The 21011-nt window shown below is 46.9% G+C and overlaps 1 protein-coding gene across 24 annotated transcripts in view; it reads left to right on the forward strand.

Moving 5' to 3' along the window:
* Nucleotides 1–21011, forward strand: part of NEDD4L (NEDD4 like E3 ubiquitin protein ligase) — a 1578130-nt gene that overhangs the window by 1129032 nt on the left and 428087 nt on the right. For all 24 annotated transcript variants that reach the window (XM_078674880.1, XM_078674887.1, XM_078674878.1 and 21 more), the window contains one exon: nt 9085–9261. In XM_078674880.1, the coding sequence (XP_078531006.1) occupies nt 9085–9261 (177 nt within the window). The remainder of the gene's footprint in view (nt 1–9084; nt 9262–21011) is intronic.

The raw sequence follows: 21011 nt of genomic DNA on the forward strand, positions 1-21011 counted from the left end.
GATGCTGCAACGGGTGCCCTGGTGGCTGGAGGAACAGGAATTACATTATTTACAGGAGCAGGCGGAACAGGATTTGCATATGCTGGGACTGTATCGTCCAAATAGGACGAGAGAAAAATATCAGCTGCGGTCGGTTTGTGACGTAGCTTAATCGGAACTAATGGCGGCGGAAAATTACATGGTGCTTCCGGGGTTGCTTTTGGCAAGCCCTCGGCAAGAAGAGGATACATACCCTTAATAAGGGCATTTCTCTCTCTGTCTGTCTGACTGTTCTGCTTTAACTCGTTCACCTACTTCGATTAATTCCCTTTCTTGGGCTCTTTCAGAGGATTCCCTACTTAATTCTGTTTTTCTGATTTCTTTTTCTGTTCTTTTGTGAGATTCTTTGCGCCATAACTCGATGGCATCTTTCTGGGACTGTCTGGATTTCTTTTTCCATAATGCTTCTTCTACTCGCATGATGCACTCGGCATCCCACGTACCTGATACGGGCCATCTATATTTTTCCTCTAACTCCTTGGTATAATCCACCCATAAGTCTAGATATAATATGGCACCTAAGCCATGCTTATGATACATAAAATGACCTGGACTGTCCCTAGGCGGGACAGGAACTGCTTCCTCGAGCAACCCTTTTCTGGTCTTTAACTGACGTAACTTGGAGAATAGAGGCATTTTCTAGGCTGGAATCCAAACACAATACAATACACGATACAATACACGATAAACACAGTAAAAACAAATCACTCATACCACGACATTGAAAACACATTGAATAATATTTAGAATAACAGTTCGGACAGAATATTACCTGATGTACTGAAAACAGAACACATGAATTTCTCGAACGAAACTTACTAGAATTACTAGATGCACTGCTAAAACAGTACGAAACATACCGGTCCCATAAAGAGACACGTCAGGACCCGTGTCCACCTAGGTGAACACTTCGGACTGGATCTGCGTACCCAAACCCACTGGACCAGAGACAAATTAATTGACCCTGTCTAGATACTACCCCAGCAACGGTACTCACCGGGCAGCAAGAACGGAAGGCCTCGGACTGGACTGGACTGCTACGACGTCGGACTACGAAACTTCGGACTTCAGTTACAGGTGGGCCTCCGGATACCTCGGACCTTGTACTCTCGGCTTGGGCTCTGGTCGGGACTCGCCGCGTTCCTCACCGCCTCGTCTGGATGCTGGACCGCAACCTCCGTCTCCTCCGTGGGCCTGAGGGATACTTGAAGCAGAAATATCTGCACGTGCACGGTATGGTTCCGTCACGGCTGCAGAGGATCAGGGGGCCTGCGTGGCTTCGCCGGCGCGTGGGGAAAGGGCAGGTCCCTATTCGGGCGCCATTATGTGGTAAATAAATAATTAATTACCGGTACTATTTTTGAATACAGTGAATAAAACAGATAGCTCAATAAATAAGAGACAGGATTCGAGGTATTAGAGTCTTACAGGCTTTAATCAGGCATAAGGGAAGGGACAAGAACGGGATAGCCTGCACGGAAATAGAATGAAGGCAGCTGCAATGCTTCATCGACATTGCAGCATATTTATAGTATAATACATTTCATTACATTGCATACAGTAGGCGTAGCAGTAGGCGTAACTCGTAGCAGTCGCGAAAGATAAGACAAAAAGGGTGTAACAAGAAGGCGTGTACAGGGCGTATACATAGACATGTGATGTAAACGTAACAGAATATGTCATAAACGGGGCGGAAACATGGAGGGGGCTACCTGAGCAGCTGGGACCTTTAACCTAGTGGTGCGCGCAAACGGGCAATGACGTGTTACCAGGAGGAACTGGGGGCTATGACTTTTATGCTAGAAGAGGAGACTAATGTCTGCAGGGTCAGAACGACATGTACCTATGGCATATCTGGTATCTGGTGTTTGGAGTACATGTTGATAGAATCCAAAAGTTATCAGGGCAAAGGCTACTTGACACTAAGACTGGTGCGTCCATAATTCTACATGTATTGCGTGTGGATTAATGCAGTATTTCTCTTACATGGAGACAGGAAGGCTAGACCATGGCTGAAACTATTGATGCGATTCAGTAGCTTAGGAATGCAAAGAAGGAGGGCTAGACTGATAACTAGAAGCATAACATACTCTTGGCAGACAGGGAGACAGAGCCAGGCCGGGCCGGGCACTGCGAGGCAGGAAGTAAGTGAAGGGTCAGGGATGCAGGTGGGGGCTGTATCGCTCCTCGGAGAGGGTTCAGGAGACAGGAGCTGAATCTGATGTCCGGGCCCTTTTGAGGCCTAGAAACGGGGACAATTCAATGAATTAACGTGCACACTGTAAAATGTGGCAACATAGGCCTACATAGGCCTAATACTCGTTGCTTTCACGAGAACTGGAAACTGGCATACTAGAGATGGACACAACTATAATTGTGTCTTTAATCGATCAGGGGAGGATACATGCATATCGATCATACACATATAGCATAATATGGGGAACACGTAGGCACATACAACATGGCAAAATTTACTTTTCCGCCGACGACGGACGCGGAGCCGCAGATGACACCTACCGACGCGCAAGGGTACTGCTACGCAAAAAAATTCCGGATCCAGTCTGACGCCTGGGGATATTCTATGGTAAGGAATCTATCACTAACTAATGTCTCTAACAGATATATCGTTACACAAGTAGTAACTTGTGCGTCCAGTAAATTGAAAAAATTAAAGCAGAAGCAACCGTGCACACCCAAGTAGAGTTTCACTCTGGTAAGTGAAACAATGGCCGTATTTGCCAAGGTTACGCTGTCATGAATCTGAAAGTCGTTGACCGAGGTACTCGCGGCTCGTCTCCTATCGCTGTATACCGACGATAGACAGAAGGATGAAGGCTGAGTTGACCTGCAGGGATTTGAACCTGTAACCATGAGGTGGAATCAGGCCCCTACAGTACACACATTAGTTCACTAAGCCTCCAGACTCATGCTTTATGGGTTTCAAAAGCTTGTCTCTAATATTTTACATGCGGAGGAAGGCTTGTACATGTACTCCTGGCAAGGGTTGAAGTAAAACTCCTTCCATGAAAGTGAACTTGTTACCTCTCAACAGATTCTTGCATGAGCAAATCTACACATGCTTATTTGCTCATGCTAAAATGCAGTACGGAAATAGTTTCTAGGAGTATGATTTCCTGACCTACTTCTGTAAATTCTTGTGAACTCATGAAAGCTGCAAGTCTTCACTAATGCAAGGACCTATACCGTGGCTGCACTTTTGCAACTTTCTTTAAGAATAGGGCCCCTATTTAGGTCTGACTTTAACCAACACCTTTTTCTTTTTTTTTCTACTTTGCTCTTTCACAAGGAGCATATCCACACACAAAGTAGTTTTGTTCAGTGCCAGTAAATACTGTGGCAATGTGTGGTTTGAGACCAAAAATATTTTTGTTTTTGCCAATGTTTGTTATAATGATTAGAGCCTGGCAGCTCCCACAACAATAAAGTTGTACAAAAGCCAAGTCAAAACAAGACACGCATTGACAGAACCAAAAGGCTGGCCATCAATGTGCCACCTATTGGCTTTGCCAATGCTTTTTTGTATTGTTATGATTCCTATAATTTTGTTGAAACTGGTTACACTGATTTTCCATTATGTTTATTGTTTGGCAATGCCAGCATGCATCAACACATTTTACTAAATGAAGCTTCAAAGAAATGGTACCTAACATTTCCCAGTAGCTTAGCAAAATGTTTTGTATCTAGTAACTAGTTTTTAACATTTTATTTTGAAAGCAAAGAATCATATTCGCTTTCAAACTTTTGCATATATTTTTATTAAATCAGAGAGCATCCTGGAAGCATTATATGTCACCTCATATTCTTAAACTTTGCAAACGTGTGTACACATTTTTACACTGGAACCGTTTAACGTGTATTTCTCAACAAGTGTGTTTTTGGTATGAGACAAAAATCCAAGTTCTGGTTAATACCTGGTCTGTTTTTTTGTCATGTGTCTCTTTAAGTAATACAAGGTCAATGAATCATATTTAGGGCTCCCGGTTTTCCTTTTTTACGGATGTTTACATATGAATACAGATGGAAAACAAGTTTTCCTTTATCTGTATTTATATATAAAAACGGGATAATATGAGTATTTTGCTGTGCTGCCGTCTGGTGTCTCCCCCTCCTTAGAGGGTTAAGAGGCGTCAGCCCAGGCTGAGACGCACCCGAGTACTTCACAGGTCTTTGAAAGACCAGAATCGCCGTCCACAAGGGATTCGTGACGTCGCCCTTTGCCCCTAAACCCTGAGACGTGCCACCTGTGAACCCAGCCCGCAGTACCTTCTTCTGTCCCGAGAGGGCCGAGCCGGAGCCGGGAATCAACTGCAAGGTGAGTCTGCGTCCCGGTTGTGCTCAAAGCGGCGGCTGGTGGCAGACGCTAAAGAGCAAGGATTCTCCCTTTTAAATCACAGGGCAGGGAGCCCTCTTTCTTTCCCCCCGCAAATCCACCTTTAACATCAGTGGGGGCCAGCACCCTTACTCGAGTGCACCCCCGCATTAAGGCACAGAGACCGATACCCTCAGTAGACACGGACCTGCTTTCCCGCTTTCCACACTCTGGATTCTTTGTTAAAATCAGGTCCACGCCCCCACATTCCTCCAGAGCGCTCCTCGACGGCCCCTCGGCTCGCTTCTGCCCCAAAACTAGTGGCAGACAAGGGGACACCACATCCTTGGAAAAACGAGTGATTTTGCAAACTTTGACATTGAACTAATTTTGAACCTGTGTGGGCAAATACAGGGCTCAGCCACAGAGGGCTTTATTTACGGAGCCACAATGTTGCCCTAAGCACAGGGAAAACGTGCACAACTAAGATGGCAAAACCAACGCTCCAGTATGGGGAGCTTGCCATAAAAATTTAAATTGAGCAGCGTGTTATCTGCTTTATCGCAACAAGCAAACACGCGCAGGTGTAGACGGGGCTTTCCTATTCTGACTCCTGCTGGGCCCATAACAATGGCCTATTCTGAGGGGTCATCAGGCCTCCATCTGTTCGAGTCTCCTGACTGGGTGTGAGCAGCCAGGAGCCTCACACCTAGAAGCAAATGCCACAAATGGGAAACAAAGGCTCACACCTGTTATCACTTCACACATACTTAAGAGAGGCATCTTTTCACTTTGTTCAGGCAGCTGAAGGTAGTGTGAGTTTCTCTCAGTGGGGCTGTATGGTGTTCAGTGGGGGAGAGGATGTGGCACTCTGCCGATGACAGAAACTGCAAGGCTCTGAGACAAACGGCTTGTGATAGCACTTTTAAGCATATTTGGGACATTTTGCAAATGGCAAAGTTTGTTTTCAGATGAATGTATAGTGTTGACCAATAACAACTGAGCGCATGTGTGCATTGTCAATTTAAATAAATGAGGAAAAATACTAGCTGTAGCGTCGTCTTTTGCTTGCGGCAAAAATAAATGTGGATAAATACAGAAAAAATGTCCGAAAAATAAATATGGATAAATACAGATGGAAATGGCAAAAAAATAAATACCATAAAACCGGGAGCCCTAATCATATTTAAATGAGTAGTAGGGAGCAACTGAGTGTAACAGTCAAACTGTCCAGTTGGCATCATCCTGTCTGTTCATTGGTAGGAACCTACTGGTCAGATTGTACAGATAGTATCAGAAATGGGGTCACTTATTTGGGATTGGGAGCAGCACATCTACCAACTCTATAAACCCACTCTGCTGGTTAAGTCAAAACTCAGATTGGAGAGAATTTCTGCTCAGCCCATGGTAGCTATTGCTTCAGCTGCATGTAGCCCACAGAGAAGTGCATGCTACGTTCCTCAGTGCCAGCAATTTCAAGTAAAGGAGCACATCACAGTAAAAATCCAGCAATACTTCTTCATAAAACCAGATGAATGCAGAATAGGCTGGATCAATATAATCAGATTACAAATGAACTTTCCATAGACTGCTATCAGCACTAAATTGACTCGTAACGTTCCCCATCTCTGTAACTGAAATGTGGACATAGTCCTCCCAGAGGTTGCGAAAATGGAGGGACAGGATAAAAATGATCCCCGATGGGAACAAGGTCTGAGTCTGGTATATCCGGGAGAGGAACTATGCTGAAACTGGCAAACGCTTGCACCGCCGTCCATTTTTGCAGCCGAGGGGAGGACTGTAAGTTTCAGTTACAGTGAAGGGGAATGCTGCAAGTCAATTTAGTGTTGGCAGTAGTCTACAGGAAGTCCCTTTACCTATCTGATGATAAAGATCCTGCATATTCTGCATCCATTTGGTTTTGTGAAGAAGTATTATTGTATTTTCTTGTTTACAATATAGAACCGGTTGGCTGTGGCTCTCTTTCTTTCTTCCCCTGCATTTATCTTGTGTTGTAACATCTATATTGTGCCCTGAAGAAGGTGTGTGATCAACTGGCCGCTTTACCCCATAACTTGGGTCAGTGCCTGTGCTATTGCCTCTTTGATATGGCTATGGCACAACCTGTACTCAGACGACGTAGATAATCACATGTCCTAAAGTGTATAAATAACCAGACTAGATAGAAATGGTACAAAGATATGCCCGACATAGACCCGTAAATGTTTCTCAGGTCATTCGTTTTTCAGAAAGATCAACTTTTACCACACATTGTATCTGGGCACAGTTTATTTTCTTTGGATTCATGTTGGTTCTGTGTCATTGAGGCATGGTATAAGATAGTTTCAATTTGTCATTGGATAATTATTTGGGTATGAGGGGTATGTATGAAGTCTGTAAGTATAGTGAGTTTTAGTCTGAGGAAGAGATGGTTCTCTTTTGTTAAAGCCTTATGGATAAGTTACTATGTTCTAAAATATTGATTATGATCATAAATGAAGAGAAACATTTGATTCAGTCTACATAAAAAAAGTATTCTGTGTTATTAACATCTGTGTTTAACTCTTGATATAGGGAGCATTGAATTGGAGGTGTTTTTTTTGCCTTTTATGTACTGCCTTAAATGAGACTTTGTGCTGGAATAGAAGCCAGAGATTTAGGAGAGGGGTTGGTGAATGCCCTCCTATCAACATCAAAAGGCATCAAGCTACATTGTGAATGTTTTACAGCTGGCAGAACAAGCCTATCCCTAGGGGTGTTAAAATGACTTTATTTATTTATACAACTTCTAAAGCGCACAAATACCATTGGGTGTCTCGGCCATAAGGACTAAAACGGAAGGAGTGGAGCGAGCTGCTTATTGATCAGAAAGGAAGGGTTTTACTTGTTTCCTGAAAGCTAGCATGGTGGGACTGGTCCTGATCTGCAGAGAAAGTGAGTTCCAGAGCCTAGCGGTGGGCACTATAAATCTTCTGTCGCCCCACGCGGCTTTCTTAGTTCTTGGGACGAACAATAGATTGGCTTCTGAGGAGCGCAGTGTTCTGCTGGACGTGTATGTGCAAAGAGCTTTCTTCAGGAACTCAGATCCCATGTAGTGGGAAGCCTTGTAGGCAATGCATAGCTCCTTAAATGTTGTTCTGCTTCTTAAGGGCAGCCAATGTAACTGTCGGACCACCTTGGATATGGACATAAACTTAGGGGTACCCGAGAGTATCCTTGCGGCTGCGTTCTGCACCAGTTGCAGCTTGCTCAGAACACTTTCCTTAGCATTACTTTTGTCATAACCAGTGTGCTTATAAGAGTTTTGCATGCACCAACTGGTAGAAGTTTTTTTTATCATCCTTAATACATAGAAGGATGAGGAGACTATTGCGTTGGCGTGGTGTATGAAAGACAGCTTGTCGTCGAACACGACACCCAAATTTCTAACCTTTTTGACAGGGGACGGAGGTAACCCCAACGCAGCTGGCCACCAAGTAGGGGACCAGAAGGGCGAAAGGTTGCCAAAAATGATCACCTCAGTCTTATCTGAGTTTAATTTAAGGCAAATATTTGCCATCCAGGCACTGATGGCCATCATGCCATCTTGAAATCCTACATCGACTGCCCCTCCATCATTGTGCACCGCTAGCACCAGTTGCGTGTCATCTGCGTAAGATGTTAGACTCATCCCGTAAGATTTGATTACTCGTGCCAGGTCCGACACATATATGTTAAATAGGGTCGGACTCAATGATGATCCTTGCGGCACATCACATGGGAGTGCGAATGGTGTAGAGTTGAAGTCACCTAGGCTCAATAGCTAATTCCGATTAGATAGAAAAGAGGACTTGTGTCTGATGTCAATGGCTGAGACACGGTCGATCAGAGTGGCATGATCGACTGTGTCAAAGGCTGCTGATAGATCCAGCAGCACAAGGACCGGGGTGCCTCCACGGTCTAACACCATCCTGATTTCATCTGATGCCTTGATGAGGGCGGTCTCCGTGCAATGGCCCTTTCTAAAGCCAAATTGTGTCATCTAGCAAGTTGTTTTCATCAAAGAAATGAGCCAGTTTAGTGTTCATGGTCTTTTCAAAGATTTTTGCTGGAAATGGAAGACATGCTATTGGCCTGTAGTTTTTAGTCTCTGCTGGATCAAGATTATTCTTTTTTTAGCAGAGACTTGATGATGCCCATTTTCCAGATGGAGGGATAGTTGCCTGTACAAAACATCAAGTTGCAGATGTTTGTAAGGTTAGGGCCTATCAGGTCAGGGATCAGTCTAAGAATAGATGGAAGGCATGGGTCATCAGGAGAACCAGATTTGACAGTAGTAATCAGATCCGCGATCTGTTCCATAGAGACCTGGTTAATTTCCGAGAAGCTAGGGATGGATACATTCAAAGGCTGCTTTTGCTGTTAAGACTTGACCTCTGTCTTAATTGCTGGCTGAAGTGGTAGTCCAACCCCTCGCCGATCAGGAGACCTTGGACCTTTAAAGGTGAATCAGGCAGTCCTGAGCATTGAAAGACATTAAGAACTTGGAAAATCTATCCCAGCTACTTGTCCCATGTTATTAAATTTTTCATGATCAGTCATTTTATCTTCTAGGTAAAGTAAATCCTTTTATTTTTTTGGATGCTATTGAAAGAGTAATTTACTGAGTGCATGTTAAGGTTTAGCAATATTACACCTAAAAAAGTAACTAAAGATATTGCTGTTCTTCTTTTCAGCCATGGGAGACGATTTCAGAGGAAGGGAGCATCAGCGGGGATACCTCATTTCAGTCTCTGCCGCCCCCTTCGTCTCCAGTTCCTCGACCCACTGCTCTGGAGTTGTCCGAAGAATTAAACAGGAGACTACAGATCACATCCGATTCCAATGGGGAACATCAGTTCACTTCGCTGATTGTGAGTACAGAGAATATAGCCACTGAATATTTGCAGGAACTGTTAATGCTTACATACATTTCTTACAGCTGTGCGTGGCCTTGTAGGGTGTTACGCCTAATTAAATGCCCCACGCAGATGTCTTTCCTAATTGGTACACTTTCTTTCCATCCTCTATTTTACAAGATTCCGGTCATGTACTCGTAAGCATTTTCAATTGTTAAATAATTGTTTCAGACACTTCTCTTGTTGGAGCCACTTATCTGTGCATTTTTTTATGATCGGTTTGGGTTTTTCTCAGACGTGATTTTAAAGTACTTTCGATCAGAATGTGGGCACCGCTTTATCTCCAAAGATCATTTTTCATGCAGATGTGTCAGCTGATGGTCCGTCCCCTAGCGCTTTACTTTGTGGAGGGGGAGGGGTTTGATCATTGGATCTAGAGCTGCAGACAGACACAGGAAGTGAACTCTCTCCACATGGCTACAACTACACGAAGGTTTGAGATGGGAAGTACTTTAATATAAAAATAGATGCTGTTTTCCTTTAAGAATTAACGGGACCAGTCTGATTTAATCCAAATGTTTCTAGACAGCAACATATGGTGGGTTCTTGTAATGTTAAAATGGTAAATCCATCAGCATTCTTCTGCAGCTACCGTCCGTGAGTGCGGCCTTGTTCGAATGACCTAATTTGGTTAAAGATATGTAAATCAAATAATGAGTATGTAAGGCTCTTCTGATCAAGGCATCTTTGTAGTTATATATATATTTTTTAATTATTATTAAGTATCTCGGCGCTTGAGTAGGTGCACAGAAAAAGCAAGGACCTTATGTGAGGCATTTGTAAGCATGGAATGTCTATGATCTTTTTTTAACCCCTTGGCTGCTGGGGCTATTCCCCTGCTGTGCTGGGGGGCGGGGGGCACGCACAGCGCCCCCATGCAGCCACGGTGCTCCTGTGCTCATGACAACCACGCCTGTTTAATGGAACGCTCAGCACAGCAGGGGAATTAGCCCAGCGTGCGAGCGTTCCACGGGCCATGACGAGCTCAGCTCATCATGAGCATCGGAGCACCATGGCTCAAGCTCGTCATGGGCATGGGAGGGGTTAATCAATCCTGACAAAGGTCCCACACAAGAACCCTCCTAAATTCAGTAGAGAACTTTAATTAAAGCTTGATGCCCGGTCTACTCTCCGTTTGTCTCTCTCCCACTATCCTGCCTGGTCCTTTGATAGTACAGTATAAACTGCACAGGATTGCATACGGACACTGTCATTTATTTTTTTGCGCCATACTGGGCTTCTGTTTATTTTAATTTCCAGAGGGAAATTGTCCTGCAGAGGAGAAACGGTCGACATTATGTGAAATTAAGGTTGTTTGAAGCCACATGAAAACATGAGTGGGTTTGTGGCGTGCGAAACGCAGTTAGGCATTCCGGTTGAACATGTCTGGCACATTTAGGTATACTACATAATTTCGGAAGAGCCAATGGACTGTAAAACCTGTTTTCAGCAATGTGATATAGGCAATATATAATAAAAGTATGGCATGTGCATGCCAACATAACAGATCTAGATTGTGTTCTATGACACTAATTGTAGTGTCCTCCCCAGCCTGGGAGCATGTAACAGACCACACCACTCACGGAGCTCTGGTATGCATGTCTTTATTTTTTCTGCATGCAACTGTTAACTGAACGCATTGCGTCACAAACTTTATTAACCACACCCAGCCGCACCCACCTGATTACGTAATACTCGTAAGTAGTCTGCCGAGGACCTCTAGAGGTCTCATACACACAGACACAGGGCACTTTTGTTAAATAAAAAGTACAAACTAATATATACACATTATAATGAGTCGTTGAGTTGCTTGCATCAGTCTTCCAGATTTAGTTGTATGAGATAGAGGAGGGACGCCCTTATCTGGCATCTCTGGAGAAGAGTTGAATGCTTGACTTAAGCACTCATTTGGACTTGCCTCTGTCGTGAGGCCTGGAGCCGACAAAAATCGAGGCAAATGCTTAATGAGTGACAAGTCTCTCGTTATGTTTTTTCTAGGTCATTGGACAGTTACAATATGTCCTTTGCTTACCACAACTATTAGTGATTCAGCATCAAACGGAGTGCCAGTCTTGGATGTCCGGTTGTGCTCGACAAGAACTCAGTCTCCTTTCTCGAAGACCTTGTTTTGAGCACCCCAGCACTTATTGGCCTAGGCCTTCATTTTGCATTTGTGTGAGGTGTCAGTGACACGAATCTCGTCCAGGTCTACTGACATCCCTCCCTCACAAGACCTATGCAACAAACTCAGCACCTTCTTCCACCACAAATTCAAGAACATTTACGACAACTTCAACGAAGACAAGCAAACCCATCGAACCCTCACCAGTCACCCGACACACTGAAGCCAATGATCGACAGCTGGACAGCCCTCCCCACCGAAGACACACTGAAGACGATGAAGTCAATCCACTCCGGGGCCCCCACAAACCCATGCCCTCACCACATCTTCAACAGAGCCGCCGACACCATCGCACCCATGCTTCGCCACACCATCAACCACTCCCTGGCAAACGCCTCCCCCTCCTGAAGTAGCCCTCTGCGGACCTCACTGCCCTCAAAAACTACAGACCCATCTCCTTACTCCCGTTCCCAGCGAAAGTCATAGAGAATCCATCAACAGCCAACTCTCCACAACATCCTCGACTCCTCCCAATCCGGCTTCAGAGAAAACCACAGCACAGAAACAGACCTCCTCGCCACAACAGACGACCTCCGCTCCCTCCTAGACAGAGGAGAAATAGTAGCCCTCATCCTCCTCGACCTCTCAGCGTCCTTCAACACAGTGTCCCACCGCACCCTAACACACAGATTCCACGACGCTGGGATCCGGGACAAGTCCTTCGACTGGATCCTCTCTTTCCTCTCTGGCAGAACGCAGCAGGTCAGACTCCCTCCTTTCCTCTCGGACCCTACACCAACCACCTGCTAAGTCCCCCAGAGGTATACCCTCAGCCACAGGCTCTTCAACGTCTAAATGCCTCCTCTCGCCCCCATTGTCAGAACCCATGGACTCAACATTGTTTCAGACGCAGACAACACCCAGTTCATCCTCTCCATATTCAACGACCCCAATGCAGCTAAACACAACTTTTAAGAAGGCATGGAAGCCATCGCCAAATGGATGAAAAGCAGTTGCCTACAACTCAACGCTGACAAGACAGAAGTACTCTTCTCCAGTATTGGGGTGTCTTTCATAGATTCACATGCTTGAATATTCCCTGTCGTCGAAGTGGGAGCCCCACGGTAAATAAAATCGCAATAAAACCAATCATATATGTATATAAAAACATAATTACATACATTCTAAAACCATAAATACTTATAAGTACAAAGGTTAGCATTAACACATAGGAATACATTAAAAGAAAAAAGCACTTTCATAGCATATCCATGTCATTATGCTAGTCCGAACCACAGCCAATCAGGCGCAAGCACCCCTCTAGAACCTTCTCCTCAGAGGCTCAGGCCCTCAGATTTTTGTAGCACAAGAGTGACAAAAGAGTCTAGGAGGAGAAGCGAGCCTCTGAGGGGAGGTGGGTGGGTCGCATGTGAATCTATGAAAGACACCAATACTGGAGAACCACAGTTTACAGGTAAGTAACAATTGTTCTTCTCCAATATTGGGGTGTCTTTCATAGATTCACATGCTTGAATAGAATAGTGAGCAGTAATAGCTGGCCGCAAGACAAAATAGCAGTGCATTAGCATAAAAATGCAGTGAAATGACATAATGCTGCCAGACATCTAATAGTAAAAACCATGCAGGCGGAGGGAAAGAAAGAGGCTCACCTTATTTAAAAAGATTGCGAAGCACCGCTTGGCCCACTGCCGTACCAGCTTCGTTGATCGTCTCCAGACAGTAGTGCTTTGTGAAAGTAGGCCTGCTGGACCACGTGGCTGCTCGACATGTTTGGTGAATCGGCACACCAAACCGGGCCGTAGAGGATGATATCGCCCTGGTGGAATGAGCTCTCACTGTAGATTGAAGAGGCTTGCCGGCCTTCTGATGACAGAATGAGATTGCTGAGGAAATCCAACGTGCAATAGTTGGCTTGGTAACAGAGCGCCCCCTCGCGCATGTCCCCGTAAGCAACGAACAGTTGATCAGACCTATGAAAGGCGATGCCTCCTCCCAGGCAGGTGGGTCGGTCCTTTTGCAGGATCTTGTATTGGTCGGTAATGGCAGTGGCGATGCACTTGTCACCCCGAGTGGGATGGGTATGCCCAGACGTGCGTCCCATTCTGTCCATGCCACTGGAGTCAAGCCATCCTGGCTAATGAGGGGTGAAACCCCGAAACCGGTCCTAGGATGCTAGTTTCCAGTCCAGGGAGGACCTGGCCTAGCAGTTCGGGCTGAATTGTTCCCATTTGGCGCATGGTCAAGACTGGTTTGCATATGGCTGGGTTCAAACTGGAATGGCATGGTGAGCAAAAAAGCGATGGAATTAGGCCCAGATCTCTGTACTGGGATGAATGTATGACCTTGTTCTGCATTCTGTCCATCAAGTGTTCTTTTTGCATTTGGTGCACCAGCAGCGTGCCTGCTACGCGCAGCCGCCATTGAGTAGGGGTTGGGACGGGTGGTCAGCTGGGAGGCGGGAGCGGGAAGGACACACTGGAGGGGGGAGGGCCGCGGGGCAGCAGTGACAGGGACAAAACACGGGGAGCACAAGACAAAAGAGAACAGAGAGAAAAAGCGAAAGAGAGAGAAGAGGGCACAGAGAAAAAAGCCAAGAGAGGCAGAACAGCAGAAGAGAGGAGTGCTCTCCCACTGGACCCCCAGGGATGAGACCAGGCAGGAGCCTGCGGGTGAAGGAGGGCCTTGAACTCCCTGTAACCGAGCTCAGGGAGCAGCTCTCAGTGGTGGAGCAGCACAGGGGAGAGCAGTCACACTGACCAGGTCAGTGGTCTAGCTCTTCTTGCCACTCAGCAGCCGCCATTAAGTAGAGGTCGGGGAGGGCGGTCAGATGGGAGCGGGAGGACACACTCGAGGGGTCGAGGGGCCTGCAGAGGCAGGGACAAAATACAGGGAGCGTGAGGGAAAAAAGAGCAAAGAGAGCAGGGAGAAAAAAAGAGAAAAGAGGGCACAGAGAAAAAAATCGAGAGGCAGAACAGCAAAAGTGCATAGTGCTCTCCCACTGGACCACCAGGGATGAGGCACAGGCAGGAGGCTGCAGGTGGAGGAGGGCCTTGAACACCCTGTAACCAGGCTCGGGGTAGCACTCCGTGGTGGAGCTGCGCAGGAGGAGAGCAGTCACACTGATCAGTTAAAAGTGGTGGTTAGAGTATCAGAAGAGCAGCTTACTTTCTGTTGGTATTACTTTTCCTTTTGGATAATCTGTAATGGCAGATTCATCACTGCCGTCGCACTTACTCGTTCTCTAGAGTGACCTCTTTTTAACATCTAAAAATGTCCCATGTTAGTGATCATTACTCAGTTACAAACAATTGTTCATGCTCCATGTCTAAGGACATGGAAAGGGAAAAGACAAGAAACTGATGCTAGCCGGCAAGGGTGGTGCTGTATGCAGCTCTGATGAGTCACTTCCGACGAGGTGTGGAGTCATTGCTAAGCTCCATTGCACCACCTAGTGGTGCACCCGAGTATTACAACTAAACATTTCCAGATCCAGTAGGGCACCTGGGAATATTCTTAGGTGAGGAATCTGCTGTTAGGTAGACTTTTCAGCAGAAAGACTTTGAACGAAGGCAAGTAACTTGTTCCTTGTGCTTTCGCTGGTTCAGTAATTTCAGCCCATCGTTTTTTTTGTTCCTTGAACTATTGTCAACATCCCTGATTATGTTTACTTTGGAAGGTTTTTCAAATCTGTGGTGGGTATCCAAAGGAAAAAAGAATTGCCAATTTCCGTTGTTTGGTTTTTCTTTAAATTAAATTAATATCAGTCTGTACTAGATAATTTATTTTAAACATTTTGGGCATTGATAATGGAATAGTTTACTGTATATAATTATTGGTATATGTTGTTATAATGTTTTGGTTTAGCTTAAGCGAAAGAGATTAAAATGTAATGAATAAAATTAGGATTATTGAGGAAGAGTCTTCCGTTAATCACCCCAGGTCTAATGACGTTGTCTAAATTGAGCATGCTTACCTGCATACCATATTATTTTACGACTGTACCGTTGTTACCATTCAGAATATTTTTTTCAGAATCTAGACAGTCTGTTATGTGCCTTAATACGGAATAAAGGGCATAGAGTGGCGCTGAGTAAGCTTCAATTACCAGTGGTCAAAGGCGGTCCCTCTGAGCAATATTATGCGGCTGCTCAGCTTCAGTGAGTATCTCGCTGGTTTTCTGGTAGATCACTGAGTGACGCCTGCTCAGAGTGAGGCCCGCTACTGTCTGAAACCCTGTTATGCCTTCTAATGGGTAAGGATAAAATTGGCGGTGAACTGCCAAACTGGTAGCCTGTAACTGTATCAGCCAAAGTATGCAATTGATTCAACATTTTACTACATAGGTGCCAGCCCTTCCACTCCAAGGCTTACGCAAACATCAAGGCTGCTTACCTGCTACAGAATTACAATGCTTTGGGGAAACCCGCATACACACCCTTGGAGCTCTAGGATATGGCAGCCTTTCACTTTTGAGGAGCCTGCAGATTTATATGGTATACACAATTGCCAATTTCTCACTTATGGAACAATAATTAAGGCTTGCAGCACACATTGGAGTATAGATTATTAGGAATCACAAACATTTGTGCAGACCCTTCTACATAGTCCTGCATAGAGCAAACTTGACTCCTGATAAGCTGAATCACATCTTTCCTGATACTCCTCTTCTTTGCCCTCGCTGCAATCCCCCCTCAGGCTGACCTCCAGCCTGTGTTATGGAACTGCACCTCTGTAATGGAATACTGGTGAGCATTCCAGGACCCCTTACCACAGTAACCTAATGCCACAGCCTTGAATCATGGGAGCCATGTGCGCTGGGCCCGTTTAAAAGCATTAAGTAAAATAGGTTCTTACGTTGTTGCTGCCAAAACGCACACTCACTCTAAATTGGTGATCATACTTAACCCCCCAAAATGCGCAGATCCACTGGGCTGAAGCGGAGAGTAATGCATTACATCACGAATAAACATGGGGGCTCTGAAAACGCACATGTCCATGGAATGTTATGCACTTCCAACTCCAACCAGCATGCAGGTAAAAGCGATGCTCTCCACCCCCACCACCAGTAAACCCGCCCCTTCATGTGTACTGCTCTAGTACTCAAATTGTGGGCATTTCTGGTGATCTGAGCCTACACCCAATAACAGCTTTCACATCAGTTCCCCTGAAAGCTGGGCTACCTCTGAACCCCACAACCCAGCGGATACATTGTCAATATTTATAGATGCCTTGGGTAAGAAGTTGGGTTATTTGCTGAGTGGTGGAAGCTCCACTCAAATAATATATGATTGTTTTTAGGGTGAACTACATAAGACACTAAATAAATCTATGCTTAAAAGTCACTAAATAAATCTGTGGTAGCTTGGCACAAAAGCAGTCAGGCTTAACTTAGAGTATTTATGCAGTACTCAAACAGTAATAAAGTGAAAACACAATGCAAGACAAAATCCAATAACAATTTTTTGATAAATATATGTTTATTGAGTTTACAAAAAAGCACCAGCCAATCAACAAGACCCCATGATAACAGAGAAATATAAGCAGTGATCTGAACAACCCAGCGGTTAGAGGCATATAAAATCAAAAGGACAAGTTCTGGAGCGTCCCCAACGAGATTAAACCATACCCCCCCCCAACCACTTACCCCAGACCCTACAAAACTTCTTGGGGCAGCTGCGCGCTGCATCCATAGTCTTCTCCTGCGTGACACACCAGTCAACCCCGTCGCACCATTTCCAACGGTGGGAGGATCAGGGCATTTCCATGCAGTCACTATGTGCCTTTTTTCCACCACCATTGCCGTAGTGTAAAAAAGCTTTTCGTTCCTGGACCTGGCCAGCCCATCTGTGATGCCCAAGAGCGCGTACTTTGGGCCATGCAGGATCTCCCACCCCAAAACCTCTATTAATTCCTCCTCAATGTCCCCCCAGAATCTCGCCAGGCGCGGCACGTCCATACAATATGGAGAAAGTCGGCTGACTCATCACCACATCTAGCGCAGGCGGGGGTTGGCTGGAGCCCAGCACGATGTAAGCACCGGAGTCAGGTAGGCAGCGTGTAAAAAATAGAGCTGTATCATGCGCAATCTGGCAAAGGCAGTGACGGTCCTGGAGACCATAAGGGCATTGCGCCAGTCCTCCTCCTCCAAAGTGCCCACCCATTCCTCCCATTGAGTCTGTAGCTGATCGAGTGATGTTGGGGTGTTATTAATAAGTGTCCGATAGATGCGGGAGATGCCCCCCTCCCCAGATATTACCCAGCATGATTTGAGCCTCAGGAGGGCTGTGGTCCGTGAGTCGTGCTAGAAGGGCATGGCACAGCTGTAAATATCTATAGAATTGCGAGGGATTTAGGCAATATTTAGCTTGAAGTTCCTGAGAGGAGCACATGTGATCCCACACCCAAACATCGCCCAGCTGGGAAATGCCTATAAGGTCCCACGACCGAAAGTCCTGAAGCCCGTTGACCTCCCGGAGCCAGGTACCCTGCCACAGGGGTGTGCACTGGGTCAATGTGTGAGTCCATTTGGTGTGACGCAACGCGACCCGCCAGGCCAAGAACACGGAGCGCGTCATTTCCGGCAGACGGGATGGGACAGGTACCCCATACAGCATCGATTGGATATTAGACAGGCCCAACTCACTGAGTTCCAGCCGATACGCCGGATCAGACCATCCTCCGTTAAACCAATCTTGCAGGGAGAGCAAACTAGTGGCCAGGTAGTAAAGATCTAAATGGGTTATCCCTAGGCCCCCATCGAAAGAAGGAATCCGGCAAATATTTAGGGCCAGCCTGGACCTTCCCTTCCCCCATGGGAATTTGGAGGTCAGGCTGTCTAACTCCTGGAACCACGCTCTCGGGAAGTTGTGGGGAGTATTTTGAAGCATATAGAGGAATCTGGTAAGAATCATAATTTTAAAGAGAGCGACTCTTCCCATGGGAATCAGAGGCAGGGTCTGCCATTTCGAGAGATCCGCCCTAGCTCGCTTCACCAGGGAGTGACATTGAGCTGAGCTCAGGGAGCAGGGACACCCAGATCCCTAGATACTTAATAAAAGATAGGCGGCAGAGCGGTATGGTGGACTGACAATCAAAGCAGTCTCTGGACATGTGAAGGGGGACCAAGATCGATTTCTTGGGGTTCCTATTCAAAAGACCGGAGGATCCGGAGGCAGTGAGGGCCCGATTGCACAGGGTCTGCCAAATAAATCAGGACATCGTTCGCATAAAGAGCGTTTGTCAGTTTCTGTACTGGGCCACTCCCAACCCCGCACCTGCCCGCTTGAGCATATCAGGGCCGCTAGGGGCTCCATCACCAGAGTAAAGAGCAGGGGAGAGAGAGGGCACCCCTGCCTCATTCCACCTGCAGATCAAAAAGGGTTCTGATAGGACCCCATTCACCAGGACTCGTGCTCTTGGATGAGCGTACAGGATGCGGACGAAACACCGGAAGCAGGGTCCGAAGCCCATCCCGGCCAGGATGTCCTCAAAGAACCCCCAATCTACTGAATCGAAAGCTTTCTTGAAATCAACCAGGAGGAGAGCGAGGTAGGGGATGATAAAGTGTCGATGGGCCAGGGCTGAGTGGAGCCTCTGCAGACAATGCCGGGTACCACGCAGTGGCATGAACTCACATTGGTCTGGATGGACCAGCGTGTGTATGTGGGGTTTAAGGCGCTGAACTAGTATAGTTTAGCTCGGTGTTTGAGGGAAATAGGACGGTAGTCCACGCATTGGCATGAAGGTGGCTGGGATTTAGAAAGGACTATCATAGTGGCCATATCGGTCTCGAAAGGGAAGGAGCCCATCTCAACTGCCTCGCGGAATAGCTGAGCGAGGTGTGGAGTGAGAGTCTCGCGGTACAGTGCATAGTATTCCTGAGGAGGACCATCAGGACCCGGCGTCTTGCCGGACGAGGTAAGGGTAATCACTTCCCCAATTTCTTCTTGGGTGATGGGACGGTCCAGGTCTTTCTAAGCAGTTAAGTCCAAGTGAGGGAGTTGACAGGGTCCAGCCCTCAACCTATTTGAAAGAGACAGGGAGCGAGTGCCAGCCGTGTATAGCTGGCGATAGTACAGAGCGACTCCGCAAATCGTGGCCTTGCCAGCTTCCCACAGGATACCTGGCGACTACACTGACCCTGCATTATTCTGGAAATAATGTTGGAGTTCCCGCCCAACCACTTTACCGAAGTTCTTGTCTTGGAGGAACCACGCATTCAGTCTCCTTGTCTGATGCGGTGAGACAGGGGTGGCACCTCCAGTGAGCATTACCTCCAGTGAGCATCACCGGAAAATGATCCTATATACCCTGTGGGAGGATAACGATGTCTTGGAGCCTAAGGCAGTCAGTCGAAGGAATGTATATGGCATCAATGCGCGCTTGCCTGTGGTGTGCTGCCAAAGTGGGGGTAAACTGCCTTGAACGCGGGTGCCAAGTGCGCCACGCATCACAAAGACCTAAGGCTTCAGCCTAATTTGTGAGGTGTTTCGCCTGCGCCAGTCTGATGTGGGGAGGGGGCCCAGTCGTGTCCAGAACAGGGGAAGAGACCGCATTGAAGTCACCCCCCAAGAAGGTGGAATCCAGGGGCAGGGAAGCCATAAGCTCAACGGAGGCGGCAAGGGTCGCGGTCAGTCGCGTTGGGGGAGAATACAGTGAGACCAAATTAAGGGGAGCGCCATTCAGGGTGCCAGACAGGGCCTGTAAGGCGCCCTGATAGTCATGAGCAACGCGCGTTACCACAAATGGAAGGGAGCGCTGTATCAGGATCGCAGCCCCATGGGACCCTCTTGTGAAACCAGAGTGCCAGACCCTGTCGTAGCCGTATCGCGCTAGAATGGGGCAGTGGTTACCTAATTAGGGTCTCTCCTGCAACAGTAAGACATCCACCCCCAGGTGTTGCACGTAGTGACAGACCGCGGTACACTTGAGACGGTCAAGGAGACCTTTAATATCCCTGAACATAAGGTGCAGGAATACATTTGTTTGCGGTGTGTCAGCCATCTGGGAAAGTAGTCTCTGGGAAGGGGGGAGGCCCCGGAGGGGAGCTCGGCCAGGGACGGGGATGCCGGGATGCGCGACTGGGAGCCCAGATATTGGTCACCGTGTCTTGTGAGCACGGGTGTGATGAAACAAGGAAGAGTGCTGATGCAACGGAACTAAAAAACAAAGAAAACATAACTAAAGATACAATTCGGGATAACGTTCCCCCATCCTCCCCCCTGCACCCCCCTACACTTCAGAAACGGAAGCATCTGTCGCCCTAACAATAAACCAGCGAAAGAACAACCAAACTAAAACGATTGTGATTGGGAAAGTGTGGCGGACCCCTCCTCTTGTCAGGACCTGCGTAATCGAGTCCATCAGGAATAGTTTGAGACCGAGCACGGCCTCGACTGCGGAGCTGAGCCCCGCAGGCAGAGACGAAGTCAAGCGGGGTCGTTCAGGGGCATCGGGCTGCGTGAGAGGTCGCTATCCGGGAGATCAGGCAGTGAAGGTCGGGGGAAGTACCCCTATGGTCCAAGTGATCGCATGAGCCTGTGCGCCTCCCGGCCGGGGGTCC

This window comes from Lissotriton helveticus, chromosome 2_1, assembly GCF_964261635.1.
Source record: "Lissotriton helveticus chromosome 2_1, aLisHel1.1, whole genome shotgun sequence".
Lineage (NCBI taxonomy): Eukaryota > Metazoa > Chordata > Amphibia > Caudata > Salamandridae > Lissotriton > Lissotriton helveticus.